The sequence below is a fragment of the Bos indicus genome, chromosome X (assembly GCF_029378745.1).
Source record: "Bos indicus isolate NIAB-ARS_2022 breed Sahiwal x Tharparkar chromosome X, NIAB-ARS_B.indTharparkar_mat_pri_1.0, whole genome shotgun sequence".
In the NCBI taxonomy this organism is placed as follows: domain Eukaryota; kingdom Metazoa; phylum Chordata; class Mammalia; order Artiodactyla; family Bovidae; genus Bos; species Bos indicus.
In genome coordinates this window covers 53,303,340-53,321,518 of record NC_091789.1, presented here as the reverse complement: position 1 = coordinate 53,321,518, position 18,179 = coordinate 53,303,340, and the positions used below count along the sequence as shown (strand labels likewise).

The window sequence follows — 18,179 nt, the reverse complement described above, 5'->3', positions numbered from 1 at the left end:
TCTTATTTAGTCATCAGAATTTACCCAATCTACCTTGCAATTACATTTCTAACTTAATCTATCAGGTCCCTACTTTCAGTCTTACCCTTTTTTGGACTTTGTCACTGGTGTGATTGTAATCTTCCTACAAGAAGATTGAAATACTTCAGGAATACTTTAGAGGTTCACCGTCACCTTCAAATTAAAATCTAGCGTAGGGACAATGCTGTGAGTTTTAATGTATCTACTTTTCAATTTTTCCAACTGCTTTAATTTTTTGGAAAAAATTTAATCATTCAAGAACACACAAAAACATGTACATGGGGTCCACATTTTCCCGTTTTCCTCACAGTCCAGTATGGCTTGGTATGGCATTGTCTTTATTTAAATTTTTTACATTTTTGTTCATCATGGATTTTTGCACTAATTTTTAAACTATTACATTATTTATTCTGATCACTGAGTTTTTTGGCATCCCTTTAAATTTTGCACACAAGGTGAATGTCTTACTTACCCCACCCTTATCCCATCCCTATTTGATGTCTTTAGATATATAAATAATCCATTTGTAACTAATGGGCATCTGAAATTATTGTAGCTGATATAGGATTTTTATTCCTAGAAGTTGTTTCTATCACCTCTCTGCTTCTTAGTATACATTTCAGAGTTCTGAAGTGGGGAGAAATTCTATCTTTAAAATAGTATTTATTTTTAATAGGGAATATAGTCACATGATTCAAAATTCAAAAGGCACAGAGAAAAGATACATAGTAAAAAGTCTCCCTGTCACTCCTACCTTCTAACCATCCAGTTCCTCTCCCTGAAAACAATGTTAACAATATCCTTCTTCCCTGGTGCCTGAGACAGTAAACAATCTGCCTGCAATGCAGGAGACCTGGGTTCGATCTCTGGGTCAGGAAGATCCTCTGAAGAAGGGAATGACTACCCACTCCATTATTCCTTCCTGGGAAATCCCATGGACAGAGGAACCTGATGGGCTACAAAGGGGTTGCAAAGAGTCGGACATGACTGAGCGACTAAAACTTTCACTTTCAAGAGATAATTTATGCTTATTCAAACAAATGTGTACATCTATTTTAATCCCCCCTTTTGCACAAATTGCAGCATATTGTGACTTGAATCTTGCTGCTTTAATTTAACAATATGTATTGGAGCTCATTCCATATCAATATATAAAGTGGTTCCTCATTTTGTACATGGTAAGTGTATCTGTAGGATGAATTCTTAGAAGTCAGACTTCTGGAATAGATTTAGTCGTGTTAATCGCTCAGTCATGTTTGATTCTTTGCGACCCCACAGACTGTAGCCTGCCAGGCTCTTAGGTCCGTGGGGATTGTCCAGGCGAGAACACTGGAGTGGGTTGTCATGCCCTCCTCCAGGGGATCTTCCCAACCCAGGGATCGAACCCAGGTCTCCCATGTTGCAGGCAGATTCTTTACCATCTGCACCACCAGAGAAGGTAATTAGTCCTTTGTTGAAATTTTTCAAATATTTATTCCCCATTTGTTTTCCTGTTAACTTTGCTTATGGAAGCTTTTGCTGTTCAGATATTTTTTTATGTAGACAAAATTAATAATCTTTTCTTTTTTGGCTTGTGAGTTTTGTGTGAACTGGGGAAGCCCACTAAAGAATAAAGACCAAGAGAGAGCTTGTTAATCACCTTATCAGTAAGGAAGAGAATATGAATCAGAGTTGACTGTTAAAACTTGTAAAATTCTGAACCTTTGCAATTACCCATATTTATTCTGTGTGTTGTCCCATGGCTATTCTCCCACGGTAATTCAAAGCAAAACTCTTAATATCTATAAGAAAACCCTTAAGATGTGCTTGTCTTATGGAGAATGGGGTGAAATAGGAATAATAACTAATCTGATGGGGAAAAGAACCTCAAAGTGTTGGCAGTTTTAAGGAAAAAAAGAAAGAAGAAGAAAATAAAGCATCCCTGGAATCTGCCTGAGGGAATGGAAAAAAAATGCTTGAAAAGAAGGGATCAACTCTTTCGACCTGGTGGTGTATGCAGCCAAACAATGATGCATAGGTGTTCAGAAAAGCAACTAGGCCATGCTGATGTTTCTTTTGTAGTATCAAGGTACATCCAGCAATATCATGACCACCTGAGATTTTTAATTTGAGTAATACTGTTTTAGTGCACAGGTCAGTCATGTTATGTAGCAAATGGTTTAAGCTATAAGGAAATAACTATAGGTCCGAAGTTTGTTGTTGTTTAGTCACTAAGTCGTGTCCAACTCTTTGCGACCCCGTGGACTGTAGCCCTCCAGACTCTGTCCATGGGACTCTCCAGGCAAGAATACTGGCATGGGTTGCCATTTCCCACTCCAGGGGATCTTCCAACCTATGGATTGACCCCACGTCTCCTGCATTGGCAGATTATTTCTTTAACACTGAACCACCTGAGAAGCCCCAGGTCTGAAGTACAGTTTAACAGTAGGCTCTCTGTGTCCACAGGTTCTGCTTCTGTGGATTTTAACCAACTGCAGATTGAAAATATTTCGGAAAAAATCCAAAAATTCCAAAAAGCAAAACTTTTAATTTCCTGCACTCTGGCAATTATTTACATAGCACTTACCTTGTATTATGCATTATACATTATCTAGAGATAATTTAAAGTATATAGGAGGATGTGTATAAATTATATGCAAATACTACATTTTCTATAAGGGACTTGAACACCTGGAGATTTTACTTTCTGCAGGAGTGGGGGTGTGTGTCCTGGAACCAATACCCCTGGAGGGATGCCTTTATGGCTGACTCTTCAACCTCTTCTTTTTCTTTTTCCTTGTTGTATTTCTACTCATTCTTCCTTATCAGAATACAGAGTTAAAACTCAACTAGTATATTTTTTCCTCTTAGCTTGCTTCTAACTTTTCCTTTGAAAAGTTTACTTGTCCCTTAAATTTGGGGGCAGAGAGAAATTCCATGGGTTACCCAGACATTGAGAATGACCATTTGTATAACTTGCTTCCTGTAAGGTAAGTTCTATTATCCTCCTCTCTTCCCAGTCATTTTTACACCCCTTTGAGTCCCAAGCCATCATCTCATTGGCATATTTTTCTATCCCCTACCTCTTTCCCTATCATGCTCTCTACTTTACTCCAGTTTTATCCTCCCACAGCTCTCATATTTCTAAAATGTGCCCTCTTGTCCATCCCCACTTTCACTCTGAATTCAATCCTCCAGCCTCTTGCCTGAACTAGCAAAATAAATACACTTACTATTCTCCCAGTCTTAATCCAACTACCACAGAGCTGCAAAAATGATCTTTCTAAATGTATATAAGAGGGTAAGGGGAGGATTTTCATTTATTCTAAGCAATTCTATATTGTTTGAAACTTTTAAAACCATGCATTTAGTACTTCTGTCATGAAACAAGCACAAATATCATATTATTCCACTTTAAAATTTTCCAACAGCTATCCAATGGTTTCAAGATAAAACTCAAACTTAACATTACAGTCTCCTTTAGCTCTATCACTTCATCAATGAGCTTCACAAAGTGACGCCTTGCTTTTCTCTTTTTCTCCCAGACAACAACTCTGCTAGGTTATCAAAGATGCTCAGTTCTGGGACTTCCCTGGTGGTCCAGTGGCTGAAACTCTGCATTCCTAATGCAGGGAGCCCAGGTTCCATCCCTGGTTGGGGAGCTAAGATCCTGCATGCCACTCACCACAGCCAAAAAATAAAAAATAATTAAAATTGTAAAAAGATGCTCAGTTCTGAATAATAATATCTAAAGTATCTACAGTGTGTCAAGCACTTTACATATAATCTCATTTTTCAACCCTGTAAGGCAGGCATTACCATCTAATTTTTTTTTTAATGAAGAAACTGAGGATCCAAGGTTAAGTGACTTCCCCAATGGGACACAGGTACTGGCCGAGGTAAGATTTGAACCCAGTTCTGCCTAATTCTAAAACTTAGGCTCTTTCCACTCTTCCATGCTATTTCTAGAATGAAATGTTCCCAGCATTCTGGCCCCATCATCTAGAGGAACATTACTTCTTATCTTTAACACTTTAGGAGGCAGCTTAGTATAGTATTTCAGACTATGAGCTCGAGGCAAACTGCTGCTGCTGCTGCTGCTAAGTCGCTTCAGTCGTGTCCGACTCTGTGCGACCCCAGAGAAGCAGCCCACCAGGCTCCCCCATCCCTGGGATTCTCCAGGCAAGAACACTGGAGTGGGTTGCCATTTCCTTCTCCAACGCATAAAAGTGAAAAGTGAAAGTGAAGTCACTCAGTTGTGTCTGACTCCCAGCGACCCCATGGACTGCAGCCTACCAGGTTCCTCCATCCATGGGATTGTCCAGGCAAGAGCACTGGAATGGGGTGCCATTGCCTTCTCCAACGCATGAAAGTGAAAAGTGAAAGTGAAGTCACTCAGTCGTGTCTGACTCCCAGCGACCCCATGGACTGCAGCCTACCAGGCTCCTCCGTCCATAGGATTCTCCAAGCAAGAGCACTGGAGTGGGGTGCCATTGCCTTCTCTGAGGCAAACTACCTGGGTTCAAATCCTAGCCCTACAACCAACTAACTGTGTAACCTTGAATAAGGCAATTTCTCCAAACTTCAGCTTTTCCATCTGTAAAATGAGTACAATAGATCTTCTCACTCAGAATTGTTTTTAAAAGATGATCCAATATAAAATACTTAGTACAATGTGTGGCAAATAGTATGCATAACTTCAATAAAGCATAGCTATTATTATCATTATACTGCAGGTTCATCTCAAAATTCTGTTGTCCCTTTTGTTCATCTAGAATTCCTGGTCAGTACATCTGAATCCTGATTTGCCATACCCTAATTGTCCCTTCTATGCATTTCTGTGTAGCGTAATTATATTGTATAGGCTTTCCTTTTTGAGTGATTTTTCCAAGACATAGCTCTAGATACACTAATTTTAATTCATACATTAAACAGCTAATTGCTCAAATGCTGCTCACTTGTTAGGGTGTTAAGAATGTAATGATTTAATTGTCAAGTTGCTTTAGCATTTCTTATATAAATGCTAACAATAGTAATTCTTGTATTGCAGCATTCACATTTTTTTGCCCTGTGTGTAGTTCTACTTGCTTGTCTTCATAGTGGAACCTCAGGATGGCCAGAGTAACCTCCTCGTGTGTATTCTAATCTGCTCTTCTGTTGGCTCACTTTCTGTGTCAGGTATTAAGTTTGGACATTGCCTTGAAGTGAAAATCGCTCAGTCATGTCTGACTTTTTGCGACCCTTTCTTTTAGGGAAGCCAATCACAAAACCAGCCCTGGGCTGGATACTATTTGTCTTGTGCTTTGTATAAGCATTCAGATAAACTATCTGAACAGGGCCTTGGGTATTTTCAGTAACTATGCAGTCATTCCATGTAGTATTTCCTTTTCCCTACTGCTGTCATGACCTCTTTTCAAGAAATGGTAGCCTATGGCCCTCAACAACTTTAGTGGTACCTCCTGTGGCTTCATTTCCACAGCTCTTGGCCATTTTTCCTATATACCTTTTAAGATATTCCTTTTGGTCCATACCTATTGTCTTTTGTGAATGAAGTGAAAGTCACTCAGTTGTGTCCAACTCTTTTGTGACGCCATGGACTATATCCTCTGTCCATGGGATTTCCCAGGCCAGAATACTGTAGTGAGTTGCCATTCCCTTCTCCAGGGGGATCTTCCTGACCCAGGGGTCGAACCCAGGTCTCCTGCATTACAAGCAGGTTCTTTACCATCTGAGCCACCAGGGAAGCCCCTATTGTCTATGATCAATAAATCTAAACAATACCCTTACTCCTCCATGGAATGAAAATGAAAGTTACCAGACTTTTTTTCCACCAATCTCTTTTGAGTCCAGCAAAATGACAACAAAAAAATGAGGCTGAGAGTATAAGGAACCTTAAAAGAAGCCCTACTGGGAGGACTGAATTAAAATCTCCCTAGGCCAAAGTTTTGTACTAAGGGAAAATGGATTAAAAAAGGGCTGTCGACTGCTTTCCATGTAAAGGCTATTTTACATGGGGTTTACTGAATTGTTTAACTCACACGCCTCATGATTTGTTAGCATAAATACCAAGTTCTTGCTTGATTTCCGTGTATCAGTTATCCCTGATGCTCATTCATGTGCAAGGGCCTTAGGGATAGTATGGTTCCAGTTTTCACAGTATGCTTGGGTAGACCCTAGAGACAGTGCCTTAGTCACCAGGGGGAGCTGCTGCACAGGGAGGGGGAGGAGTCAAGAAGGCCTCCAGATACCCCCACCACCAGAGCAGCTTTGTGTTTCTATTTTATATCTTAAGATTCCTTTTTGTTTAAGGAAAAGTCTACTAATCCAGTCCTCTTGTTTTACAGTTGAGGTTTGAATTTTCTACCCTCAATATTTGAAATGAGGACTTTGATGTCATTACGGCTGAGAGTACCCTTTCTATCAAGGTTCTGAAATAAATTTCTGAGACTGACAAACAAGAGCTCAAATTGTTGCTCTTGGACTTAACCTCCAAGAGGATGTGGGCAAATGGTCTACTTTTTCTTTCCCCTTGTGTCTAGCAGCAGCGAACACATACTTGGTGCTCAAGTGTACTGCCTGAATATGACAGACCCACTTTCTTACTATGTATGTTAGCTGAGCAAGCAATACTACTTTGTAAGAACAGACAAACTGGTTTGTGTCCAAAGGTAATGAAGAATAAGAAATATTGATACAGTAAAATAAGAAATGATACAGTAAAAAAAATACATGTGTATGGTAGTTGTTCAGTCGTGTCCGACTCTTTGTGACCCTATGGACTATAGCCCACCAGGCTCCTCTGTCCATGGAATTCTTCAGGCAAGAATACTGGAGTGGTTTGCCATTCCTTCCTCCAGTGGGACATGGACATGAACTTGGGCAAATTCCAGGAGACTGTGAGGGATAGGGAGGCCTGGCATGCTGCAGTCCATGGGGTTACATAGAATCACAACTTAGTGACTGAACAACAACAACAAAAAAAGATCAGTACACGTCCCCAGGCCCCATCTTCAATCAGTCTCTGATGTATTTCTTACTATTCCTGCATTGGCTCAGACAGTAAAGCGTCTGCCTGCAACGCAGGAGACCCGGGTTCGATTCCTGGGTCAGGAAGATCCCCTGGAGAAGGAAATGGCAATCCACTCCAGCACTCTTGCCTGGAAAATCCCATGGACGGAGGAGCCTGATAGGCTACAGTCCATGGGGTCGCAAAGAGTCAGACACGACTGAGCGACTTCACTTTACTCACTTTTCCTTCAGCCACACTGACTTTCAGATTCTTCTACTACACTGGTGTTCCCTCCTTAGGGCCTTTGGACTTGGCATCACCCTTACCTGAAATGTTCTTCTCTCAGATACCTACATGGCTTGGTTACTTAGTTCTTTCAGGTCTCTGCTGAAAGGTCACCTCCCCCAGGAGGCCTTCTCCTACCATCTTTAGCTAAAATAACAATGCCCCACAAACATTCCTTGACACTCTTACTCTGCTTCTTCTGCATGGCACTCTATATTGACACATGGATGTGTTTGTGGCCTGTCTCCCCTCACGAAAACAGAAGCTACATGAAGGCGGGGACTATTTCTGAGCACTGCTGACATCCTGGTCCCCAAAACGGTATGTGGCAGAATAAGTACTTAAATGTTTATTTTATTGTGTTTTCTAGAGTTTTCAAACTTTCCTTGTAGTGCCTATACGGTGGGAAGTTAAGCAGGGACTAGAGGCTTCTAGAAATGTGTATTTCCCAATCTTCATGGATTGGCACTAGAGGCTCCCAGCAAGAGTTCCAATTTAGGTCTACATTCCATTCCACTAGGATGTGAAGTAAGAGGAATGGAATCCAGTCTCAAGAATCTCTTCCACTACACTCAGGGAACTGACCATCAGTACTGAACTCCTTCCCCTCCATCTCATTTCAAAGTCTCTTTTCTCTCAGAAAGGTCAGGGGTTGCTGTAATACCGTGCCATAACTTGCACAGAACAGGTACCCAGGCTGACTACATTTCAGCCTTGGAACCAGCCCACTTGGATCCAAATCTCTCCAGGGTGCAGGTGATAATCAGAATAGAAAGCCTTCTCAGTCACAGACTTGAATCTTGTAGCCTTTATTTCAGTCATTAAAAGACGCAGTAAATGGAAACTACACTGATTTACATTAGGCATGCACCTCGACCTGATACTGCTGTTAGTTTCTGACTGGTCCAAATCTTAATTTTTTTCATTGAGGCACATCGTTAAAATTTTTTGAACCCTGATACACAGGGTAAGTTAACTTCTTCCTTGTGGCAGTTTAGTATGAAAATTACGTTCACTGGCTAGATTCCTTTAACTAAAGGCCTCTAGACTCTCAGGCAACCTGTACTAGCTCGAGATCATATGTCATATAGATATTTAAGTGAATCATGGTATAAGGGAGACAGAGAATCTAGAAAGTTGAAATATATTTTTTCCAGCACTGATAATTAAACACTGGATAAGGAGGCCTACAGTTGAGTACCAAATTACTCTTCCCCTACTGCTGCCATTTCTGAGAGACACAAAGATGTATACTGATCTCCCCAAAAATCTGAAATGAATCCACACAAATAACAGATTATTACCTATCTGGTCCCAGTATCAAATTATAGAGCAATTCCACTATTAAAATTATAGGAAGCAGTTAATGGGACTACAAGAAAAGCATCATCCCACAACAGCAATATGCATCTAGTAGAGTTTTTCATTCATCTGTCAATTGTTTCACAAGATTAGCATTAAAAAAACACAACCCCAAATACATCTGACCCTCAAATCCCCCACATCAAAAATTGGTCTTTGTTCATTCTCAGATGACAGGATGTCCCAAGAGTGACAAAGGTGGGGGCCAACTCCCCCATAGCCTTTTCTTCAACTACCCCATCAACTGCTCTTCATCTCTTGAACTACCTTCCTTTTCCAAAGAGGTAATGCTGAGGTCAGTCAGAAAGGCTTTCTGAGAAGACTGGCTTGGATTTCTGCGTCTGTTCCAGTCGATTCAAGATGAATTGGCTTGTGTCAATGAAGCGCTCAACGCAGTTCACAAAACAGGCCTCAGCCCGACTGTCCAACTTTGGCCCAGGCTTGTCCATGCACTTTTCCTGCTCAGGACAAGATACAGAATCACAAAGGGAACTTGGCAAAAAAAAAAAGGAGGTGGAGCTTCTTGTTGCTTAGAGGAAAAACTTCACCTAAAAACAGTATCTGATATGTTAATCACAGTTCACATTCAGCAGTTTACTGTGTGGCAATTTTCCACAGCCTTAAATTCTTACAGCAACCCTATGGAACAGATTCAGTTTATTATTAATCTTCATTTTACAAAGAGGGAAGCTGTGGCACAGAGATAGTAAGTCAGAAAATGATGGTGTTGAGATATTACAGAGCAAGACAAATGACAAAATGCAAGGAAAATACTAGGGAAGTTAACCCTTTGCTGAATTTGGTTACAACTCTACAATGCTGCTTACGTTAAATGCCTTTAAACTAACTGCGGGATAAATGGGTGAAAGGACAGATCATTGCAGCAAGACACCATAAAAGCTACCAAAGGAAAAAAAAATATTTATGACTGGAGATTCTATAATATCTACTTAAGCCAGAGGCTCTTGAATCCTCTCTCTCAAGACGAATGGAAAATTGTATGAATTTTCCTAAAGTGCCCACTGCTTTCAGATTCTTAAAGGAGTCTTGAACCACACCACTGCCTGGTCCAAATGTAACGAACCAGATATTTAAAAGAATCAAACCGCTCTAGTTCAAGGCAGATGGGAGCTAAGTAATCATTTGTTGAGGGTCAGAGTCCAGCGATACCATAAGTTTATAATTCAAATGAATTTCGTTCATTATTCTGTTGTGTACACAAGCCTCAGTCTTTCCACTTCCAAGGAAATTTATCTTTGGCTTCTGAATTCTGTGAATTTTGTATGTCAAGGCAGAGTAGTTATGCTGTCCTTGGCAGCCAGAGAACACTTTGATTCCAAGCTGCAAATAAATGCCTTCAACCCTTTTGCCAAAGTCCCCTAACAGGGCATACTCAGTTCCTCAACCTTCAGACCTGAAACGGCTTGGTATTACACAACAATCCAACAAGAAGGCAAAAAAGTGTGTATGTTGGTAGAGATTACTCCACTTTTTTGGTTCGTGGGTTAGAGTCACTCCTCGGCAGGGACGGTTAGAGCAACTAAGTAATTACGGCAAACTCTGAGGAGTGCAGGGATGGGAGATTCACTGATTCTCTGGGACTCAGGATACCAAACATTAAATACCAATAGTGGGGGCGCTCATCAGTCCTGGTGACCAGCACTAGGTAGCTTCAACCTTGAATGCCTACAGTTCTGGTTGAGACAACAGCATAAGTCTTCTACAATACCCAATCCTCTGCACTAAAAAAGCTGAGGTCCGGAGCGACACCCCCCTGAGAAGCGGAGTCACCCTTTTCCCCTCCCGGCTTGGCCTGAGGAACCTAAGGAAACCAAGGGGTTCTGCCGGGTCCTGTCCCTTCCCCGAATTCTAGACGTCGGGGCGAGTGCGCGAGGCAAGGACAGGCAAGTAGGTACAGTGGCCAGGTCCCAGCCCCAGGCTCCTCACCCAACAAAGTTCCGTCATCTGGTGCACCAGCTGCTGGAAGCGCTGCTTCTGAGTCTCCACCTCAATGAAATGCTGCAGCTGCGGGTCTACCGAGCCCAAACCCGCCGCGGAGGAAGACGAGGAGGAATCCATCCCAGCGCGGTCACGCGTGCGGAGACGAACTCCACACCAACTCACCGACCTTCACGTGTCTCCGCGGCGGAACCGGAACCACAACCCGCTGCCTCTGGGACCGCCCCGCGCGCGCACTGCGCGGGCGCGGGGCCCTGTGCGGGGGCCCGCCCCCGCCCCCACCCCGTCTCGGGCTCTGGGCTCTACTCCAGCTGTCCACGCGCCTCGCTCCGCCCTGTACGCGACCCTCCGGCGGCGCCGTGTCTGCGACCGGAGGTCTCAGGACTGTCCGCCCAGCTCCGTGGCGCTGTTGAGACGTTATTTCAAAAAGAAAAGAAAGGTTAAAAAAAGGAAGTTACTTCGGACCATGTGGCCCGTTCGCTACCGGCCCAACAGCCCCGCCCCAGTCGGGTTCCAAATTGACCCACGCTTTCCCCGCTGCCGCGCTGGTGCTCGGCAGGGACTGCTGGGTCCGTAGCTTTGCTGTCCTGGGCCCCTGGCTCTAGTTCTTTAATGGAATTTACCCCGCCTGACGTAGCAAAAAGTGGCGCTGGCAGATTTTGTCTTCACCTGTCAGATTTATTCCGATGGTATCTAATGCCTACCGCATGCCAGGGTGTGAGCTCTGGTTTGTGATCGCTGTCTGTGATTCAGATGCTTCCCTGGGGGTTCAGCGGTAAAGCATCACCCTGCAATACAACGGACCATCTACAAGGCAGGAGACGAGGGTTTGATCCCTGGGTCAGGAAGATCCCCTGGATTAGGAAATGGCAACCCACTCCAGTATTCTTGCCTGGAAAATTTCATGGGCTGAAGGGCCTGGCAGGCGACAGTCCATGGGGTCGCAAGAGTTGAACACGACTTAGCAACAAAACCACCACCACCACCACCACCACCACCTGATTCAGAAGCAGAATCTACCAAGAGCCAGAGGGCCTAAAGGGGCTTCCCTGATGGCTCAGATGGTAAAGAATCTGCCTGCAATGCAGGAGACCTGGGTTCCATCCCTGGGTGGATAAGATCCCCTGGAGAAGGGCATGGCAACCCACTCCAGTATTCTTGCCTGGAGAATTCCAGGGGCAGAGGAGCCTGGGGCTACAGTCCCTCCTATCGCAAAGAATCAGATACAACTGAGCGACTAACACAGAGGGATTAAATGTGGAGAATCCCATGGAGTTCCGAAAGTAGAAATGTGACACACCAATCCCACACAGCAGTTTCCCGGAACACTGAGATAGGGCGCTTCCAGAAGGCTGCATGATTAATCGAAATAGCAAGAAACCTTCATGCTTTCCAGTAATTTTATTTTATCAAAACACCCTCCCCTTCCATTTTTATGACACCATTTTATTCCTGCCAAGTTCTACCTCCCCCCACCCAGCTCTATTGCCTACCCAAAGAGCTGTTGGACCCCCATTGTGAGGCTATTTACATCCCTCCCTCCCTCCAAATGATTCAATCCCACATTCAGTCTGTTTTAATACTTTTGGGAAATTTCCTCTCTGGGGGAAAATACCAGGCACAAAAATTCCTTGGCCTTTGCTCAGAAGGTATTAATAGTATCCCAGGGAAGAGATAGAAAGGCATTCCTATATGTGGAGAGGGGCCTCTGTGTATTCAGCAAGGGCACAAAGGGCCTGGGATTTCCTCAGAGAAAGTGAAATTGAGATTGTGGAGGAGAGGAGTATAACCAAGAAGCTTATTGGTGAGCTCAGGACTCTTCATCCATGACATCTAGAATGTTGCTCAGAAGAATTTTGAAAGTGGGACGTTCATCTGCTTTCTAAAACCAAAGAAAAAAATGGAGCGTTATAGTGGGCTAGAGTCCAGAATTCAAGGGAAACACAATGAGTAAACAGCAAATGTTTATGAAATTTATGCTATATGCCCAGTAGCATACCCTGTGGATTATCCAAAAAAAGAAAGAGAGAGAGAGGAGAAATAGAAGTATTCCATAAAGTGCTTGTGCACTTTAAATCTTTAGTAAATCGGGTTATTAATGTGGGGAGGAAATTTTGAAAATTATTCTTACAAACACTGATTGAAACTAAAGCCAAATTCATTACACCAATGCATTCTTATTTTGGACCCTCAAGTGGCTACCAAACAAATTTAAGTGGTTGACTGAACTGAAATCCTATAAGCTGTGATAATTTTTGTTTGGTCTCAACCATCCTAAAGCCAAAGTTAACAAAGGAACGAACATGTCAAGAGCAGGAGCTGCTTCACTGGGCAGGCCTCCTAAGCACCTGGGACCTCTTATTACTACCATCTGGCCTCCAGACTAAGGCCTTTTGTGACAGCCATGGTCCATAAGCCTCTGAGGTATTTAGTGATTCAAGATATATTTATGCAAGAAAAGTCTCAATCCATCAGAACCCAAAAGTCATCAACTTATTGTTCCTTTGAATCTGTGATTCTCAAACCTGAGTATCAGAATTTCCCGGGAAGTTTAAAAAAATATACCTGAGGCCCACTCTAGACATACCTAGTCAGAATCTCTGGAGGTAAGGCCCAGTCATCTGTAGTTTTAAGAGTTCCACAGAGATTCTGATGTGATTCCAGTTTCATGACTATATTAACAGGCTGTGGAGAAAGTGCCTATCTGAAATACTTAACTAGCAGAGTGAGGATGTGCTAGTTGGGAGGGAGCAGCAGAGTCAGTTACCCTCAATCCTGCCCAGCACAGGAGAGAGAAGGGAAATTGCTCATAGGGTTCTCCCTTTCGCCACACTTTCTTTGACCTGAGTCATTTGTCAAAGGGAAAAGAGCCATGCTCTGATCCAAATGCCTACTTTTCACCCCACAAAGATGGCTCCAGATTCACATACGTGTTTGCTAGACACTGTCAGTCTTTCCCTGTTACTAATGGGGCAGAACTAAGAGCTGAGCACTCATTTCCTACTAGAGATTTAGTTTGCCAAATTAAGGTTGCCAAGGATCTATTGAAAATGGTGTAGGTACCCGTGAAGAACCCAAGGTGAGAGCAGCAAAGGATTTTAATAATAGTGGGACAGGCTCTTTATTTTCAAAATACCACATCTACCCACATATCCCATAATGCACTGTATTTAAAAAAAAAAGAAAAACCACGAGAACTACCTATTTTAGTTCCCTTTCAGGTGTTAGCATGTAAAAAAAAAATCTCATTTAGGACCACAGCCAGAGAAAGGGTGCAGTTAGTAAAGCAGAAGAAAGGGCCAATGACTCCCAAAGGAATGAACACAAATTTTAATTAGTTTTCTTTTTTAATGTCCATACACTTGTCTGAATGCCTCTGGCTGCCTACTTATGCTAGGTGACATGGCCCCATGACACCCCTCTCCCTAAAGCCGAGATGGTATTGGAGTAACACCACCCTATGGCAGAAAGTGAAGAGGAACTAAAAAGCCTCTTGATGAAAGTGAAAGAGGAAAGTGAAAAAGTTGGCTTAAAGCTCAGCATTCAGAAAACTAAGATCATGGCATCTGGTCCCATCACTTCATGGGAAATAGATGGGGAAACAGTGACAGACTTTATTTTTGGGGGGCTCCAAAATCACTGCAGATGGTAACTGCAGCCATGAAATTAAAAGACTTACTCCTTGGAAGGAAAGTTATGACCAACCTAGATAGCATATTAAAAAGCAGAGACATTACTTTGTCAACAAAGGTCCACCTAGTCAAGGCTATGGTTTTTCCAGTGGTCATGTATGGATGTGAGAGTTGGACTGTGAAGAAAGCTGAGTGCCAAAAAATTGATGCTTTTGAACTGTGGTGTTGGAGAAGACTCTTGAGAGTCCCTTGGACTGCAAGGAGATCCAACCAGTCTATTCTAAAGGAAATCAGTCCTGGGTGTTCATTGGAAGGACTGATGCTAAAGCTGAAACTCCAATACTTTGGGCACTTCATGCAAAGAGTTGACTCATTGGAAAAGACTCTGATGCTGGGAGGGATTGGAGGCAGGAGGAGAAGGAGACGACAGAGGATGAGATGGCTGGATGGCATCACTGACTCGACAGACATGAGTTTGAGTGAACTCCGGGAGTTGGTGATGGACAGGGAGGCCTGGCGTGCTGCAATTCATGGGGTCGCAAAGAGTCGCACATGACTGAGCGACTGAACTGAACTGAATGATCCTCTAGTGAGAATTGGAGTGGGCCTGGAAAAACTTCTAGTCATGAAAGGATTGGGATGTAGGCTGGGGTTTGAGAATGTGTACAGCTATCTGTCTGTGCTCAGTTGCTATATGACGAGGGAGAGTAGGGTGTCAGTGCTTGGTCAGGTACATGGGAAAGTACGTTCAAGGAAATAATTTAAGAGGTCCCACTAAAACACTTACCTCATGCCAGCAGCTGTACATGATGGCATATACCCTCTCTGAAGCAAGATGAGGCCTGTAGAGACGTAGGCCTTGGGCAATGTGTTCAGCTGTTTCACTGTTAGTAAATCTCTCATATGGCATCTTCCCCAGAGAGTAAATTTCCCACATCAGCACCCCTAGACAATGAAAAAACAAAATGTGTTGTTTCTGGGTAAGAGGGATCCTAGTGTTCCTAGATCAACTTCAAACATTACATTCAGGTGGTTCCACCCCCCACCCCACCCCTGGGCTTTTTAAAAATTTTGTTCAAACTTCTGCTATAGTACTGAGTACACTGGAGGTAATCAGGATTGCCCTGGACCATTAGTTCCTCTAGGAGAGAGACAGCATCTTATTTGTCTTTGTGGTTATAGAGTCTGGCAGAGTCCCTGGTACATAATTAGTATTCAGAAGCTGTGGAATACTGAATGAATTGTTTGTTTCCCTCAATAGATTCTAAGTTCTAAGAAGGCAGGAATCGTGTCTACTTTACTGTTTTTAATCCCCAGAAACCCCTGTGGTGCCCGATTCCCTAAGGATTAGATGAATGAAAGCAAGAACAAATAACAGTCTCTCTGTGCAGGTTGCAGAGTGTGAACTTCCCAACAGCATTCCTTTTCCTTTGAGCTGTATAATCCATGTAATCGTATCCACTCACCAAAAGCCCAAATGTCAGATTTGCTGCTGAACTTGCTGTACATAAGAACTTCTGGTGGAGACCACCGGACAGGAAATTTGGAACCTACTGAGCTTGTATATTCATCATCCAGAACATACCTGCAAAGGATTCAGGACTTGTTGCTGTTACAATTTGGAGAGTTTGATATTTGATTAAATTTTCTTGGCAGAGCCATAAGAGTTGCACAAATACTACAGGCTAAATACTACAGTGTCTTTTACAAATGCCATTGCTAACATATTCCTGTTTTCATATCCAACTTAGCTTTCCTGATTGACAGTATAGATACAGCAAGGATGAAGTGGCATAAGGTCTAATAGGTATTCCCTTCCCTCTTTTCTCTTTTCCCATCCTTCCCTTCCTTCAATTCTGCAGTCAACAATGGCAATTAGGCTCATTAGGAAAGGAGACAGAGTAAAGTCAACAGGATTAACAGAATAAGACAGAGTATCGGGGAAATTAGCTTTTTAAAAAAAGAGCAAAGGAGAAAGGAGAAGAGAGGGCTATAACAATAAAACAGACGGATGAAAAGTGACTTAAACCATTCAGAGAAAGAAAAGGTATAGAAAGATGGTGGAAAAAACTAGAATTATAGGGGGAAAGGGAGACGATTAAAAGTTACAGTGTCACCTCACATTTGTACTGTGCCAGTTTTACTTTTAAAGGGAAAGGTGAAAAAGACTGCACTCACCTGGACAGGCCAAAGTCAGATACTTTAACAACTCCTTGATCATTAACCAAACAGTTCCGAGCTGCCTGTAGTGCAACAGATACCAGTGAGACTCTGTCCTTGGTGCACAGGTTAAGGGCACAAAGCTTCTGCCCACCAGGGGAGGGAAGCCTCATCTCCTTTATCTAGAGACACCTTCCCACCTAACAGGAGTCAGCTGATGCCACTGAAGAATTTTGATATGCTTCCATCACATATAGAGCAACCCCCATAATAAGTAAAGTCATAAGTAAAGCACTGAGGACTTGCAGCATGATTTCACTCACATTGATAATTCCATGACAACCCTTCGTGCATTGAAATGTCGAGAGAATTAAGGGAGGACGGAAGGCAAGTGTGTTTTGTTTTCTGCTTTTCTACCAACAGGACTAGGGCTATTTCCGCCTTGGCATGGCTGAAATAAACATGCCCCGGGAGGCCAGGCAGGGGAAGTGATAGAGTGAAGTGGGTAGGTGGAGATGTCAGATAAGTGTCTGGTCTAAGGGAGGTCAGCCACTTTCCTGTGAGCAGCTAGACCATCTTGTAATACCAGGCCCGTATTTTATAGGCCGACAGTTAAGATGGCCTATGAGAATATGGGTCTGATGATACAAGATGATGTCAATTTTCATGAGAAGCTGTAAATTCAGTTCTTTAATGTGAAATGTTTTTAAGTGTTTGCTAACTAATATATTAATATAACATTGAAAAATGCACCAACAGACACCCAGTTTGTGATTCTCATATAACCAGAATGATGGTTCTGTGCTAAAAAGCAGTTTCATCAGGATGAGGGCTGCCCTTCTGCCCCTGGAAGACTCCTACCATTTCCTTGTCATAGTAGGAGGGGCTGGGAGTGAGCATTCCAGCTCCCACTGTGGCAGAACTTATGGTGTTGAGGCTGGAGTTCCTTGACCGGCTGACCACTGGGCTAGAGGCTCACCAAACTTTTAGTATTTTCTAGATAAAACTGAAATCACGGCTCCAGCCACCTTCCTCAGCCATGGATGATATGTCTTCCTGTGCTACTTCCACCCCCTCATCCCTCGGACCCAGACCAAGCCTTCTGAGATCCTACCAGGTCTCGGTGGAGGAACTGCTTAGACTCTAGGTATTCCATGGCTTCACAGACATCCTTGCACATCTCCAGCAGCTGCTGAGTCTGGAAGCGGTGGCGCATCTCCCTCAGGTAGTTCAGGAGGCAGCCATTGGCCATGTACTCAGTGATGATGAAGATGGGGCGCTGTTTCGTGCAGACGCCATACAACTGCACCAGCTTCTCATGGGAAAGATTCCTACAGGAGAGGCAATGAACCAGTCCTCCCTTTCTGACTCTGAATATCATTCAGAAAGGAACTGAGGAGGAAAGGAGTTGGCCTTGGAGTAGAGTGTCAAATGAGAAATCATAATAACCTTTTTCCTACCCTAAACTCTGAAAGCGCCTAACATGTGAGGGTGAACCAGGATTTGGAGCCATCGATAGAACAGGCAACAAGTCCAGGGAACAAGTCCAGGGCTGAGTGAACACTAAGGGTACATTAGAATGTCTTCCTTTTGAAAGTCTCATTCTCTACATTTACCCTCAAATGGTATCAAGATGATACCCACCTATGAGCAATACTATTCTCCATCAGTATCAGAGAGAAATGAGTACCTTAGCAAGTTAGGACTCACACCAATCAAAGGTTGACCTCAGGCCCAGGTCCCAAATCTCCCTTGTTATAAATCACCCTAAA

At 43.1% G+C, this 18,179-nt stretch overlaps 2 protein-coding genes across 3 annotated transcripts in view; both read right to left on the bottom strand.

The window, feature by feature from the left end:
• Positions 1-8,087: 8,087 nt before the first annotated feature.
• On the bottom strand, positions 8,088-10,826 carry TIMM8A (translocase of inner mitochondrial membrane 8A). Its single transcript, XM_019956268.2, has 2 exons — positions 10,604-10,826; positions 8,088-9,114 (listed from the first exon to the last, which is right to left on the bottom strand). The coding sequence occupies exons 1-2, from the start codon at positions 10,733-10,735 to the stop codon at positions 8,953-8,955; spliced, it is 294 nt and encodes a 97-aa protein (XP_019811827.2). The 5' UTR covers positions 10,736-10,826; the 3' UTR covers positions 8,088-8,952.
• A 1,175-nt stretch (positions 10,827-12,001) lies between these two features.
• The window catches only part of BTK (Bruton tyrosine kinase), a 34,014-nt gene continuing 27,836 nt past the window's right edge, over positions 12,002-18,179 (bottom strand). For both annotated transcript variants that reach the window (XM_019956373.2, XM_070784633.1), the window contains 5 exons: positions 17,522-17,738; positions 16,426-16,490; positions 15,714-15,832; positions 15,035-15,192; positions 12,002-12,497 (listed from right to left, as the gene is read on the bottom strand). In XM_019956373.2, the coding sequence (XP_019811932.2) occupies positions 12,426-12,497; positions 15,035-15,192; positions 15,714-15,832; positions 16,426-16,490; positions 17,522-17,738 (631 nt within the window). In that variant the 3' untranslated portion in view covers positions 12,002-12,425. The remainder of the gene's footprint in view (positions 12,498-15,034; positions 15,193-15,713; positions 15,833-16,425; positions 16,491-17,521; positions 17,739-18,179) is intronic.

Coding starts and splice junctions, on each gene's coding strand:
- TIMM8A (XM_019956268.2), bottom strand. CDS start 10,735: ATGGATTCCTCCTCGTCTTCCTCCGCGGCGGGTTTGGGCTCGGTAGAC. Junction 9,115..10,603: donor AGATGACGGAACTTTGTTGG/GTGAGGAGCCTG, acceptor TGTCCTGAGCAG/GAAAAGTGCATGGACAAGCC.